Raw genomic sequence first — 16,099 nt, 5'->3', positions numbered from 1 at the left:
TGAGGACGAAAGATAAATTTTGCAGGAGAGGAATGGTAAACTTAGAGGATGAAAGGAAAATCTGTGGGAGAACTTAAATTTTGAAGGGAAGTATGGTTAATTTAGGGAGAATAGTATATTTTTAATAGAAGAATGATAAATTGAAGGAGAAAGGTAAATCTCAGAGAGGAATGGTAAATTTTGTCAGAAAGAATGGAAAATTTTGGGGAGAAAGTTAAATGTGGGAGAGAATGATAAATTTTGAGAGAATAAATGTAATCTCCGGGGAGAAAGGTAAACCTTCGGGATTATTGTAAAATTTAAGGGATGAAATGTTAAATCTGTTAAATATGGGGAAGAATGGCAATGTTTGTGGAGAAAAGTGGTAAATTTAGGGGAATAAAGATAAATCTATGGGAGAATAGTAAATTCTGAACGGAAGAATGGTGAATTTGGGGGAAAGGTAAATCTCGGAGGAGAAAGTTAAATTTAGTGTATAGTACGGTAGTAAATATAGGGAAGATTGGTAAATCTTGGCGCAGAATGATAAATTTGGTTGGAGAATGGTAAATTTTGACGGGAGGAATGGTAACTTTAGGGAAGAAAGATAAATCTTGGGGAAGAGAGGTAAATGTTGGAAAGCATGGCAAATTTTGAGTGTAGACAACTGTAATTTTAAGTGTTGCGCTGAAGCTCTTGGGTGGACTGGGCATGCCAATTTCAAAGCACTTGCAATCTTAGTTTTAAAATATCCCCACTTGTTTGTTCTAGAAACAGTTTGTTTCAAACACAATAGCTGTTTTTTGTTTACTTATTTCTTCAGGTTAGTTACTAACTCTCCATAATTTCTTCCTCAAATTTATCCCCCTCCACACACACACACACACAAAAAAAGTAGGAAGTAAATTGAACCCGGCATGCGATTTCTTTCCTCAAGAAGTTTAGAGAAGCTTACACTTGGAGACAAATAATAAATGAGGGTGGAATACCAGCGGTGACATTCCTATGAAACTAACAATTACTATCATAGCCGCCCCTCAAACAAGGTTAAAATTGATCTTTCCTTCCGGAAAAAATAAACCCATAATAATAATAACAAAATAAAAAAATCTTTCTCACTCGTACAATTTAGCCAGATGGTTACTTCCACTAAATGATTTCTGCCTTTCTTTTATCTTTTTAATGGCAGGCAATGGGAAGGTTCTCACGAGTATGAAAGAGGACGACGTAAGGTAGAAAGTGCCACCTGGACTTCTGGACAGAATTCCAGGAAAATACAATTCTCCAGGCAACTCTTCTGGGTATATTTAAGTTATTTAGTAGAAATTATCTATAGCAATTGGTGAGTTCTATATTACAAAGGAAATGATCCTGAAACTTTCTTTCTTGATACATTAGCTAAAAGCATTTCTTCACTTCAAGTAGACCTTATATATACATATATACAGGATGTCTGAAAAGTCCCCTGACATAGAATAAATCTTTTATTATCAGAGTTACAACAAAATGTAAGAGAGAAAACCGTCTCCAAATATGATATTTTCAATCTAAAGTGAGGTTTTTTTTTTTTTAAATCGGACGAGCCGTTTGAACTGTACACTCTTTATGCGTCCAATGTTAAATAGAAATGCAACGTTGCCATTTACCTGGACCCACAACGTAAGTGAAAGAAGTTACTGTCTTTTACACTAACGTGTCGATGACCAGCCTCTATTTCAAATATGTCCCCATTCACATACTCTTCCAAAATGTATGCACACCACATTTCCCTGCCCAGTGCTGGTTCTAGGGATCGTAAGCAGTGAAGGCGACCTGATGCCTTCACATTTATTTCGTCAAGGTGTCAGAATCCATGCCGTTGCTTATACCGAGGAGTTTAACACAGTAGTAAAGCCCTGTATTACTGCTGTAGCGCGTGGGATGCCCTATAGCAGTGATGCAGGGTGATTTTTCAGCAGGACTCTGCTCCATCCCGTATCATTCAAGAATGGCTGGCCGATTTTTTTTTTTTTTTTGATCATGTCACTCTCAATATAAGCCCCCCTCCCAAATGTTCACCTACTGGACTATTACGTACGAGTCGTTATTGAGAGGGACTCGGATAACATCCATACATCACCGTCGTGGCTCTCTCAGCAGCTGTTGTGGATGAAATGACCAACACTTCCAAGACCCATCTCATTACTGCCTGCAGGTTGTTTCCACAGCGTGTAGAGGATGCTATTAGGGCTAATGGTGGTTTCATTGAATTATAGTAAAATCTGTCAACTTGGCCACATGCTTATCTTGACCTGGTTCGTCTTGAACCTGCATTTTCCCATAAGACATTCATTATTTATTACTCTGTAAGTTGGCCACCTGCCTATCTTGGAATGTTTACCCGATGATGATAATGATAAATTTACATTTACATACGTATCTCGGACACGTAAAATACCGTTTTTTGGAAGCCAATGGCCAGAACACTACCCTGATAAAGGAATGGTGAAGGAAGATGTGAATAAGAAAAGCACGTACAGGAATCAGGAAATGGTTGTACGTATTTGTTTACCCTGTCTGTTTTGGTAAAACCATTAGCTATATCGGCTCTTTTCATCAGTGTCGAGCTTTAGTAATTTCGAAAACTTCTTTCTAGTACTGTATATTTTTCTGATTATTCTATATATATTATTTAAAAGTAGATGTCGTACCATTGCTTATTAAAATTTTACAATCAAGTAAAGTAATGCTAGAAATCCTATTCTAAAAATACACGAATCACACTTATTTTCTGTAAGTTGGCCACTTTTCAATGAAACCGATGGTGACCAACATAGACAGGTTTCACTGTATTTGGCTGTGGTCAAATAGAAAAAATGAAATTAAATTTTTGAGTTTTACGTCCCACGGTTATGCCGGTTAGGCTAAAGGAGACGGTGATGATGAGAAATGAATGAAATGGTGGAATGAAGAAAGTTGGAGGAAACGGGAGAACCCAGAGAAAACCCACGCACACGGTGTTTGTCCACCACAAAGTTCACTTGGCGGGAGCAGGGTTCGAATCCCGAGACCCCAATCACCAAAGGTGAATGTCCTACCACTGAGCCACCGCGGCCCCTGTGATCAAATAGATGTCGTATCCTGTACATCAACATTTACTTTTATATATTTTATACATTTATTTATATTTGAAATAGCATTGAGTATGGTTGTAGTGTTATTTATGTGAACCTACCTCTATAGAATGCGCAACGGGGGAGAATCTTGTAGAAAACTACAAAACATGTGAATCCCATCGTAAAAGGGCGAAAAAAATTTCTGCAAATTTTAGGAAGACAAAAATAACCTTATTGAAGACTCAATCTGTAACAATAAGGAACCTTCATGACTCCTTTGCTTTTGTCCTGAAGTTGTAGCTGCACTTTTAGTTGTGTAAATACGTGTAATTTGTGTTTTCTTTAGGTTTAATAAGGATGCTGTAAAATATATTTTGTTGTTTGTATTTTCTCTTTGTTTATTGAATATTATTATTATTATTATTATTATTATTATTATTATTATTATTATTATTATTAGATGCGTATTGATCAGTTCAGGAAGTAGATTGAGTTGTGTTGAAACTATCAATCTTTGTTTAACTTCGCAGTCATAGCATTGCTATTTTGTTGCATAAACTGAAGCAAAGATTTTATGTACCGTAAACTGGGGATACTTTCCACCACATCTTGCAGTTTTCTTTAATTACTGAGAAAACTGTGTAGACCCTAGTCAAAAAGCGTAACTTCTACATTACTGGTAGCTCAGTGCCAGCTAAATCGAATCATCACAATAGAAAAGGACAGAAGTTGGCACATTTTTCTAAATATCTGTTTTAAAATGGTGCAAAGTTACCACACGGTTCGTCTAACTTTGCATAATTGTTTTGCGAAGATGGTTAGAAGCTTTTCTTAGCGCAAACTGCAAAATATACTTCCAAAGGTAAACTATTCACCATATATTATTGCCAAAATGATTAGAATACAAGAATGGTACCGTATTTTTGAACATAAACAATAAACAAAAGGTAGAGACAATAGTTACGCTTTAAAATTGACTGAAACCAATCTTGAAATATATGAACGTGGAACCATCCACTTTTAGAGCGATTGTATCTGGTATTAGCTGGTTCAAAGGTCCCCCAACTTCTCTCCTTTGTAATTAACATAAGGAGGGGCGACGTCACCAGAAGCATTACCTCAAAACAACTGAGATTGACAAGTTTGAAGAATTCGGAATATTTTCCGGGTATTTGAGGCCTCATCGTATAATTAGTTTTCTTTTTCTTCCCTGGATTCAGGATGCGTTTTTTTTTTTTTTTTAACTTTTGTTGATGGATTGTGGGTAACATTGCACCATGTATATTTCTCTACTGAAGTGGAAATTAAAATGCCATGGGTCTACTTTACACCAATCATGGCACAATGCAATTTAACCCACACTTCATTAAATTCATTCGTGTCCTTTCAGACGTGTTTGCTCCTAAATGATTTATACATAATTTTAACCAGCATTAAATACAGAATTAACACTTACATAATACAGATTAAAATGCCAACTTACACACTGCTGATCAATGAAATTATACTGCGAATTTCACTTTCTTCGAAAAGCTTCGTTTTCTTCCCACGGCTCATGTGCACACACCGTGCAATTAATTTTTTTCAAACTCTCTCTCTGGATGGAAGAATTAATCAGAAGTAAAAACTCGTAGATTCTGTCCTCTTTAATGTAAGGCTTAGTTTTCACACGAATTTAAAGATAAAAATGTCTGTTTGTGCAAAATTTCCCCACCAGGTGCGAAGTTGAGGTCTGTACGGACTCTGACCGAGTCTGCGAGGTTAAGCCCGACTCGGGCCTACAAAGCACAAATCACTTTGGGCCCGGGCCGTAAATTTTTAAATATACAACCACATTTCTTGGGCCTAAGTTTCTGTAATTCAGACTTACTTAGGGCTTATTTGATTGTCTCACGAACACGAGCCGGACCTCACATTATAAATTCAAGGGCCGGGCTAAAAATTCCGGCCTGTGCGACTTCTAGTCGAAAGTACCCCGGCCAATAATTCACTTTTCTAGATGCTAAAATGAGTTTTATACAAAGTGGAGCAGTGATCTTGTTTTGCGATTTTTTTTTCAGCAATAGTTTCTTTTGTTTTGAAAACTCTGTACTGGAATATTAAGTAACTTACATTTCCAACTTCCACAGCACACCAGCAAATGTTCGTGATTTCCTTGCGGATAAAATTTGTCATCAGGCGTGAGCGCAGTGCTGCGTTCACATGTAGTAAACTATACAGAGTTAAAGTAGTAAGTACTTGCATATCCAAATATTTTTTACTTCGGTGTAGATATTCGAAAGATTGGCACAAGGAAATCCGAATACGTGTGAACTGAAGTCGCACCAACTGCCAGTGTGCGTAATGAACACCAAAAATCGAAACACAGCTACAGTATAAACTTAGTAGTATTTCTCTGTATATATATGATTTTATGTTAAACTGTTATTATGGCAAATTAATAAATATCTATTACTGTTCGTGTATTCGTATCGTTTTGTCTGGTGATTATCGCTGTGTATACATAATTTCACGACAGTATGCAGAAAGTAAATTCAATGAAGAAGCTACAAGAAGTATGCTTTGTGTCTTGTGCTTCATATGCAGCAACAACCACCAAATCACATGCGCTTCTTTGTTTCACCATTATTAAACAGTAATTACAACACAGAGTATTTAGGGGAGGGGCTGTGTGTGCACTGTTCTTCCAGTACTAGAGCTTTAATAAGCTATTTTAAGACAGTGTTTTGAATACCATCTGCTTTCGTACACACCTTCAGTACGGAGAGCCGGATTCCATCCCCGTTGAAAGTTGATGTTCCTCGGATCTTACGTTAAGCTGAAGGTCCATGTCTCATAGCCTCAATGCAGAAAGGAACGCTCAACTTCAATTGAATCAACTGTCTAAATCTTGTCTTGCATCTGAGATTTCGAAAACAACTCTTATTACAGTTTTTGTAATCAGAAATCACCTTGCCAATTTCTTTGTGCTTTTAAATAAATGAGACTGGCAAAACCAAATGTGCTATGTGACAAACCGATAAAATCATAAGCCTCTTGATAAGCATCCCTGCTTCGAAACCAGACCATGTGACTTTGTGATGGAGAAGTGTTCGTGGGTTTTCTTGGGGTTACTCCATTTCCTCACATTCATGTTCCACCAATTCGTTCGCAATCATTCATTTTATTACTCATGTGTCTCCTTTAGCTCCGAAAGAACATAATCATGGGATATGAGATTAAAAATTTGAATTTCCTTCTTTCAAAATTATAGCACAGCACTAAAACATAAGAGATCAAACAAAATTGCCGTTCATCACAGCATGTATCGAACGATCTTGTGATAATTTTTACTTTTACTACGAACAAGGTTAGAAAACTACTCTCCTGGGATATAATTGGCCATAATTTATATATATATATATATATAAATAAATTTCATGTCTTGTCACAGCTTTTCTTTTTTGCTTTTCAAGAAGTCAAATCATGGAAATCACATCGTGTTTTGAGCCAATGCACAACTCACCAACATGGCGCACATTTAACTGGGTAAAGCGCATTCCATTAAATCTCAACGCCATTATTGCTGCACTCCTTGATTCAGAGTCCAATTCAAATACTTTCCGAAGTACCACATAACTAAACTTGTGTATTTGTATGTGTGCTAAAGTCGACTTGTGCTAAAGAAAGAAAAAAAAGTTGGTACTTTTGTACGGGTGAACTCAACAAAAGGCTTGTTTCCTGAAAATCTTTCTAGTTAGTATAATCTGAAACACCGAAATAATTACAAAATTTATTTAATTTTTTTTTTTCGTAAGGGAAAGACGAATGACAACCTAAACATATACGCAGCACAACTGGCTAACAGAAATCAATTTGGTATTAGTAATGAAAACATTTCTTCTAATGGATATAGACCACTCTCTCTCTCTCGAGCGTTCAGATTGCACAAGCCTTTTGTGGAATTCTCCCCTGGAACGCCTCATATGTTTACATGTGTACCAAACATAATGTTATGACGTAAAAGCAAAATGTAAACTGATCCTTGAGAAATAAATTAAAGAAACAGGGTTTATAATAATAAAAATTACGCCTTTTTTCGCTTTAATAAATAGTTTAATAATTTATCTGCTTTTTTCAATATAAAACAGTATTTTTTGTTTAAATCTTAACTGTGAAACAACATACACAGACAAAAAAGCATTCTTTCTTAAATAACGATATGTCTGAAGCCATCTACAGTTCCTCATTTTTTCAACTCTTACAGCTTGTCAATTCTTGGACAATATATATATTTATATATGTACACAAGTTAGCAATCAGTCTCTCGTTTTGTATATATAACTGAAAAATACAAACTACTAATAATAGTTTTTTTTTCTTTTTAAAAAATACAGAAGCAGATAACGTAAAAATTTCACATAAATTAGTTATTTTCTAGTTTCCTAAGGGAAATGAAAATATTCCTGCCAATGCTTATTAAAAGAAAAAATTGCAAGAGGTTATTTAAAAAAAAAAAAAACTACGAAAGAAAATACTCTTTTTCCCTAAAATAATGAGAGAAATACGAGGAACGTTGATTGTCGGAAGTGAAATTTTTACGTGAATATACAGCACTTTCATTCATTCACCCATTATACAAAGAAGCATTCACGCACAAATCGTCTTACCATCGAGTGACCATCACCCTATCTTTACACTACTATATTCCAGCTCAACTGAACACAACATATTTTATTACACACATAACAAGTAAAATGGATGATCACCTCCAAAACTAACATTTGTTGACGTTTAATACATTAGCTGCTTTCAACCAAGGGCTGTTGCATAAGCAGACATCCTAAAACATGTTCTCAACCACAATGTAGGAAAGAAAAGAAGCTAAAAACAGAATGAGCCAAGGATGTTATAAAATAGAGGATCTGCCCATATGTATCTTCATCCTATTAACTGAATGAAGCCAAAACACAAACAAACATCGGCACGTTTGATTGGCTATTCTCGTTTCCGCCATGAATGTTGGCTCAAAACATTCTGATCTTATTGGGTGGAGTGACGATGACGAAACTGTGACGTATGTTTTCAAGATTTTGGTTGTATAGGCAGATTCCCTATTTTATAACATTATTGGTATATGCTGTAATTTATTTTAAAACCAAGTGAGTTTCTTGTAACAGCTCATTTCCAACAATATTTATTGCTGTCAGAGCCAATAAGGCAGTATAATTAGTGTAAAGAGAATCTTTAACTGTAAATTCACTATTTTGTCACTTAGATGGGAGTGTGTGGAATTTTGAAGTCAATTCGTCTCCATATGTAACATTTCCCTGGTTTTTCTTCAGTATCCCTCTTTCTACTACAAATACTACGGTGTCACTACAGCATACCCCTTTTTTTTTGAAAAAATGAATTTTCAAGATATAAATGCACAATACACAGAAATTAATTATTAAAAATATTTCCCTGTAGCGGATGACATTTTGTTTATACGAACAGAAGAAAAAGTACAATATCAGGCAAGTTTTTTTTTTCCCGGTAGTTTGAAGAATAGTGTCAATTTTACTAAATTTCTTAACAATTAAAACTTACACACTTGCTTTTCAACTGAAATAAACATTTTTCTTTATTAACATGAAGAGTCGAAAGCGATTTCATACCGTTTTTCTTTCGCTTTTTTTCATCCAAATTTCACAAGCTAAAATATTTGCTTGGGTACAAGAATAAAAGAAAAAATCTTTTAAAAATCCGACAAGCATTAATTACCACAGAAAAAAGGCACTGAAAAACATGAATAGTCTTGAATTAACAGCAAATTGTTTGTAGTGTAACTTCAACTTTCCTTACTATTATGAGAAATGAAGAGAGATATCTAGTAACAGTACTCCAATGTGAATAAAAGCTGCCAATAAATATACATTGAAAATGTTTGCAAATAACACTGCTCAGTAAGAATTAGGAATTACTTGTGATAAATTTTTCGTACAAATAACAGATTTCACAATATATATTTGTACGAAACTGCTCCAAAAGTCAACATAATGATATTCTCATTACAATAAAATATATTATGATATTCAAGCTTTCCTCTATACATATATATTTGGCATTAAAAAGGGGGGAGCAAAGTGAGTTAAGAAGTTTGAATTTACGGAGAGAAAACTCTTGTTAGAAAAAATAAATACATGTTGCAACACCGCACTTTGAAATTCTTGGAACGAAACGGGTAACATCTTGCGGATATTTCCAAAAACTACAGCTTAAAACGTGACGTCAAAAACTACAACAGCGTTTAGCCCCTCTTCCTCTTCTCCTTCCGCGCTTCTTTAATGATCTTTCTTTTGATTTTGACCACAAACACGCAATCTCATATACCCTGTATATATAGACGCATACTTTACACGAATACTCAAGCACGCAAAGCAGAATATTAATGATAAAAAAAAGGGTTTCTATATGCGCGCCCACAGATCTTAGCCACGTTACCCCGACATCAAATTTTTAAATAGTCAAATTTTTAAATCAGGATTAAACTCAGAGAGGTATCTGTAAAAAACTCACTGAAGTTTACAAGTGTCACCAAATTTTAAAACTTCTGCGTTAAAAGTCGTACTAAATAGTACTGAACATATCGCTTGCAAAAGATCAACATGTTTAAAAGAAAATTTAAATCAATTCAAATTTACCAACACATGATACTTGGATATATTAAAATTTGTTTATTTCAGCAAAAAAAAAAATCTATTTCGAAGTTTACCTGAATGCAAAAAAACAGCAGATTTTAAACTAGCGATTTAAAATTTCTGATCTTATGATTCAACAAAAGGCTTATTTTGCAAATAGTTCCATCCACTATCTGTAGTTCGCTGATAGTTAAGCAAAATTACTAACACATTGGACCACCTACAACGGAATATACAATGTTTTTCTTCCGTACACTGAGCACATCAGCTACATTGAATAAACATAACAGAATTAGTATTTTCAGCCTATTTTCTTAACTATCAAACATATATGTCGGACTTTGGGATGCAATTTACAAATAAACCACGTTTTAAGTACATTAGTAGGTACGTATGAAATTACACAAAAAAATAAATAGAAATGAATTCAATCACTTATTGGTTGAAAACGGCAATTCTGCAGATAATTACTAAAATCTATGGCAGAAATTCGAATGGAACTTTTGAATAGATTTTCTTTATTGATAAGAAGCAAATACGTAACATTTTCGATATTTCACACCTTCTTGATAGCATAAAATACATTTTTTTAAAAATTTTACCAATCGAATATAAAAGTAGATTTCTTAATAGTAAAGCTGAAAATGTCTCAAAACCCAATGTACCTCACGATGGAAGTGAATTCGAAAGGTTTTAAAAGAGCTTTGTTACTCTCCTATGGAGTACTTTATTTCATGTATATATGAATGTTGAATTCCAGTAAGTATTTTTAAAACCAACCTTCTACTAGCTTGTAAATTACACTATAATGCAAGTAAATAAATTCTTGACACAACTCTAAAATTAAAAGTTGATTTATCTCAGTATGAAGGCCACAGTTACTATGAATGTTAATGAGACAGAGCACTTTTATATCACTGTTAACGTACCATAATTACTGCTCGTACATACAATCGAACACTGAAAATTACTAGTATTGTTATTATAACTGAAATCAATCGAACGGATGTAGTTAAATTTACATTGAAGTTGCATCATACCGTCGTGACCACGTGGTAATTGAGCCACTTTGCACACAAAACTTTATTGATGAAAAATTTTACGTAAGTTGCGAAACATAGCTGATCGAGTGTCAGCGAGCGAAGGGGGTTAGAAGCCCCGCAGGGCTCGTTTTTTATTCCACCTTTACCCCATGATAATACCACGTGACATTACGTCACGCTCGAGTGATGCAACTTTGATGTAAATCTAACCTCACCCAAACAAAACATCGACAGAAATATAAACGGAACATTTATATTCATATGAAATGCACACTTAGCGTTGACATTTCTTTGTTTCTAGTCTCCCAATACATTTATGCTCAGATTGAAGATTGGAAGCAGAAATTAAGCAAAACAATACAATACAGAAATGCTATAATTTTCATTCTTCTCAGAAAGAAAAAAAATTGAGGGCTGTAGAACAAATTTCAAGGTATGACAAAATTATCAACTCTGCATTTAATATAAAATTTCAAACAGGTATGCATTATGTACTTTGCTTCACTTGCTGTTAAGAATAGGCACTTTTCAACAATTAAAAAGAATCATTAACACTTCAACATGTCCGTTGTGTTGCTTATCAATGGAAAATTACCAATATTTAAAATAAAAAGAAAATTTGTTCATTTTGGTCAGTTGATCTTGTTTTTAACTACCTTCTTTTTTTTTAGCTTTTGTTGTGTGTTTTAAAATTCTTTTATTTCTAATTTTTCGTGGTATCTTGAACATAAATGCTTTCACGAAATTTCTCAGAAGTCAAAATGCCATGCAATCCAAGCTTACAGTGAGAAACATAAATAATAATAATAACAATAATAAATCCTTGGAGGTAGATACAATGGTTGTAGGGCACACAGGACTTGGACCTGAATGCTGCTTCTTTTAAATCATTACGAGGCCTTTTTTTTCATTTATTATTCGTTTTAAAACAACAAAAAAATAAACAAAAATATCCAAGGCAATAAGGAGAAGGGAAAATAGTACCGTGCTCTTTAACATGTATAGATACACGACTTGACAACATACGGAGGAAGGGGGAAGGGCGGCCAAGCGCAACGATACACGCATCCAACACGCAAACCACCGATGACGTCACACACAAAACCAGCTGTTCCAAGAAGAGCCATAACGTCTGGATGAAACGCTGCCGTAGGTGACAACTGCCTATCAGTTCCGGTTTTGTTTTACACTTCACTCAACTTCACACATTACACACTGTTGCCAAATCATCCCCTTTCAACATTCATACAAAACATGTTTTGGTTTGTATTCACTGACTATCACACAAGTCGTTTCAACTAATTGTAACATCTGCACCAATAATGCAGCACAATACGTGACAGTGATCACACTGTGGAGCGTCCTTAGGAACACTGTTTCTTGCAAGAAATATTCATTTGTCCAGGCACTAACACTGTCCACAGAACATACCCTCTCATTCACTGGGTGTACGGATACTCCCTGAGGTAGCTGTTGATTGAAGAGGGGAGGGGTAGTTTGGACACTCCCCCGGGAACTACGTGTCTGTTTATGACCAGGCGAGACAAGTGTTGCAAAGATGGGACTGATTTGTACAAGGGGCGACTGAGATGAATGTGAGAGTACATATTGCCTCGGGCGTCCACCCACACTTGATCCTTGCGTTTGAGACCCTGACAAGCACGAACATAATGTTCCACCAAAGACACAACGCAGTCGAATAGGGGCATCAATGGTGCCAGTCTCTGTTCCGCATCCAACCGGAACTGGCCGGACACATAGTGAAGCCGGACACTGGTCGGTCCTCGTTCCGTCTGGACACTTAGAGAAAACAAGAACCTGGGATCCGAGGAGTCCCTCACTAGGAAAGTTCCTGGAGGCGTCGACTTGAGCAACACTACAGATTCTTGCCACGAAAGGCCCTCGTAATACCAACCTGAAGTCCGCAGAGACTTCAAAGTTCCTGCCAAACGGCTTAAGTCCGTGTCTGGTTGGATGCATGGTGGACTGATGAACGATGCAGGTCCTGGCAGTACAAAAGTCAGGGGCACACTTGGTGAGGGCTGCGGGGACTTGGTGGAGTCTTCCCATACCTCCTGATTGGTTCTCACAAGACCTCCGCCACAGCCGGCGAGGACTCGCACACACTGCCCGCCGCCAGAGGTGGTCGTCGTCGTAACTTCCACAGTGCATGTCGTCGGGGTAGGGCTCGGGGGCAGACGGACAGTTGCTGACAGAAGTAATGGTTCGCAACATTGCGTTGCCTGCTGGCCGAACACATGAAGACAGTTGGGGCACGTCAACATGGCTCCATGCCACGTTTACTACTGGTTGCTGCTTCTCCCAAGTGCCGCCAGGGGCGGGCTGAGTGTTCAGAATCAATGCAGCTCCCAGCCTGTCCCGAAGGTTTAAACCTGAAATCACACAAAGAAATGAGAATCATTAGAAACTGTAAACAACACCTACAATCAACAATGAAATGTCAATCCAAATTGCAAATACTAATTAACAGTACATGTTCAAATTATGTTCTTAAAAAGAAAATCCTTTAGTGGCTATGGAATCGTGCCTTCATTTCACCAGTGAATATTTTCTACACGGAAATGTCCGAACCACAAAAGTTTCTATAATATCTGTCACAGAAACGAGCATTGTTACCATTTATAGCAAAGTGAGAGAAGCAGCTGTAGGGAACAGTTTTTTTTTAAGTGTCCATAAAAATAACCCAGGAAAACATACGAGAATAATTATCAAACAATTGTTTGAATCACAATTCCTGTGAACAATCAACTCCTCTGCAAATCCAACTGGTCAGTTGAGATACGTGAAAAACAGCAGCACAGAATATTTTACAATTGAAAAAAATCAACAGCCTGTGAAAGAAACAGTATTGTTTATTGCCATCCATTAACTGACCACAATAAGCAAATTTTCAATTGTTTCCGTATTAACTGTGTGGCGTTTAAAAAATTATGCATGGACATCCAATTTGGAAGAAACAATAGGCAACATTCATCTGTCTTTGGGAATTTACGCTGGACTCGTATGATCTGCCATTACATGTAACACAAATAGTCTGTTGTGTTCAGGATTTAAAAAGCACAGCAACCGTAAACGGCCGGACATAACAAAAGGTAGAAAATCGTAAACTACTAATAAAAAAGTGAATTTATTTCTAAGTTAACGTAGATGGAAAAAAGATTTCTAAGAAGCAGCAAGTTTACTTTGATTATTTTAAGAACATAATCAGTCATTACATGGATGATTGTAGTTCAAAATTAGCGACATTTTTTCTTACTAAGTGACAAATCAGAAACTACAAACGTTTTATTAAAGAGTTAAAACCAAAACAAATTTAAACCATTAAATGAGGTATTTCCAGGTCCACGAAATAAACAATTTCAGCGCTTTTAATTACGAAAGCCTTTCTCTCAATTTATTTTGAGGAATAAGTTTATCTTAAATGACTAGATTTTAGCATTAATAAAATCAGTGATAGTTTTAAGTACCACAATGAGTTAGCGGTACGCACACAGGTGCAGTTAATGTTTACTTAAAAAAAAAAAAAAAAGACCGAACCACGTGGATCATGGGTAGTCAAAACGCGTCTCTATGAATTCAACCATTTTTTCGCACTTTGTTATATTACCAATGGCGTATTCACTATTTTGTTTCGGAGGACTTTGCCAACTTTATTTCTGGAAATGTAAAAATTCTGCAAGATATTTCATTTACTTTAAAATAGTAAATAAAATTTCGGGGGTAGGCGTCCCGGAAGCCCTCTCTTAAATACGCTACTGCATATTACTAAAAGTTTCATCATACACAGTAGGAGAGGCGTAAATATCTCTCCTTTTTGGTAATTACTGTAATGAGACTGTACCTAGCGCAATGAGTTTTTTGCAATTGAACTCATGAACGAGTACGATGTATGTAATTGAACTTATAAAAGAGTATGGGGTGTTAATGATAATATGAATTAATTTTTTATGTGATGTACATATGTAATTGTTATTTACGTATGATATAATGTTCCGCACAATGAGATGAATCCCTAATTACGATTTTTTATGATTTACATATACATAATGTTTTGCAGAATGAGACTTTTACCTAATTATGAATTTTACTTGCACTTTTATTAGACTAATTACGAATTTACCTTGCACCTTGTTAATGGGGAACAACTAATATTTTTATTGAATTTTAAACTAATTAACTTATAGAATAACTAATTACCTTTTAATTTATTATGTACATATTTACCTATTGGAATGGTTTTATTGAAACGTCCTGTATATATGACTGAACGAATGTAGCGCCACGAAATAGCGGGGGAAAAAAACGGGCAGCGTTTACTGCATGCAACATTGAACATGAAAGATGAATGACGGAGCATTAATGAATTTTGAAGCTTGTATTACTATCCTATAGGCAAATATAAGAATTGTGAGAAATTGAATTTAATGTTTGTTTTGGTGTAAATTATATATGCTTTATACATATCCTTTGACACTTGTGATTGTATTATTATTATATGCTTATGGATAACAGAAAATTATATAGAATTGTTAAAGTACTTGAGTTAATTTGTGCAGAATACTGCTGATTGGTGCTGCCATCTGCTGTACATTTTTACAGTTTTTTAGGAGTATAAGAGAATGTGTATATGAAGTGAGCGAGATTTGATATGATTGGAATGAAATGAACTATGAAAGAGAATGAAGAGATATATTTACAGTTATGTTAAGCCTTATTGATTAAAAATTGTGCAGGAGATATAATAACCATTTTTTTTATGCTTGATTGTTGAATTATATAGAATGGCAGGTGTAACTGTGGTATTACTTATTTTGTTATTTTTAAACACTGATGTTATTTAATACTGGATTGAGGAGAGTGATATTTGCAATTTAGCGAGTAGAAGAAAGGAAACATTATTTACGTATAGACATACATTTATATGTTGTTTTTTTTTTAACTTTTTGGATTGCAAGAGAAATACACAGTGCAGATTAAGTTACTTATGAGAATTAATGATTATTGTAAGTGCATTATTGCGAAAACAAGAATCGATTGAGGACATGTATATTTCACAGTAAATGGGTTGTTATTTTTATTATTGCAAAATATTACGGAAAACATTTCTTATTTGGACATATTTTTTAAAGTTGGATTTAGCCTTGCAGGAATATACAGTGTTAACACATATTGGAAACGAAATATGGAGTAAGATTTTTTTTTTTAAAGATAGAGTGTGCTGATGACAGAATTGCTCATGGAATTTGCATTTTATGTTTTGAACAGAACGTATTGAACGCTATATATTTGATTAAACTTA

General features: G+C 35.2%; 1 protein-coding gene across 3 annotated transcripts in view; it reads right to left on the bottom strand.

The window, feature by feature from the left end:
- Positions 1-7,563: 7,563 nt before the first annotated feature.
- Positions 7,564-16,099, bottom strand: part of LOC145665038 (suppressor of cytokine signaling 2-like) — a 65,052-nt gene continuing 56,516 nt past the window's right edge. For all 3 annotated transcript variants that reach the window (XM_081732276.1, XM_081732277.1, XM_081732278.1), the window contains exon 2: positions 7,564-13,172. In XM_081732276.1, coding sequence (XP_081588402.1) covers positions 12,219-13,064 — 846 coding nt within the window. In that variant the 5' untranslated portion in view covers positions 13,065-13,172 and the 3' untranslated portion in view covers positions 7,564-12,218. The remainder of the gene's footprint in view (positions 13,173-16,099) is intronic.

The sequence above is a fragment of the Thermobia domestica genome, chromosome 11, assembly GCF_964235325.1.
Source record: "Thermobia domestica chromosome 11, izTheDome1.hap1.1, whole genome shotgun sequence".
NCBI classification, from domain to species: Eukaryota; Metazoa; Arthropoda; class Insecta; order Zygentoma; family Lepismatidae; genus Thermobia; species Thermobia domestica.
This window is presented reverse-complemented; position numbering and strand designations above follow the sequence as displayed.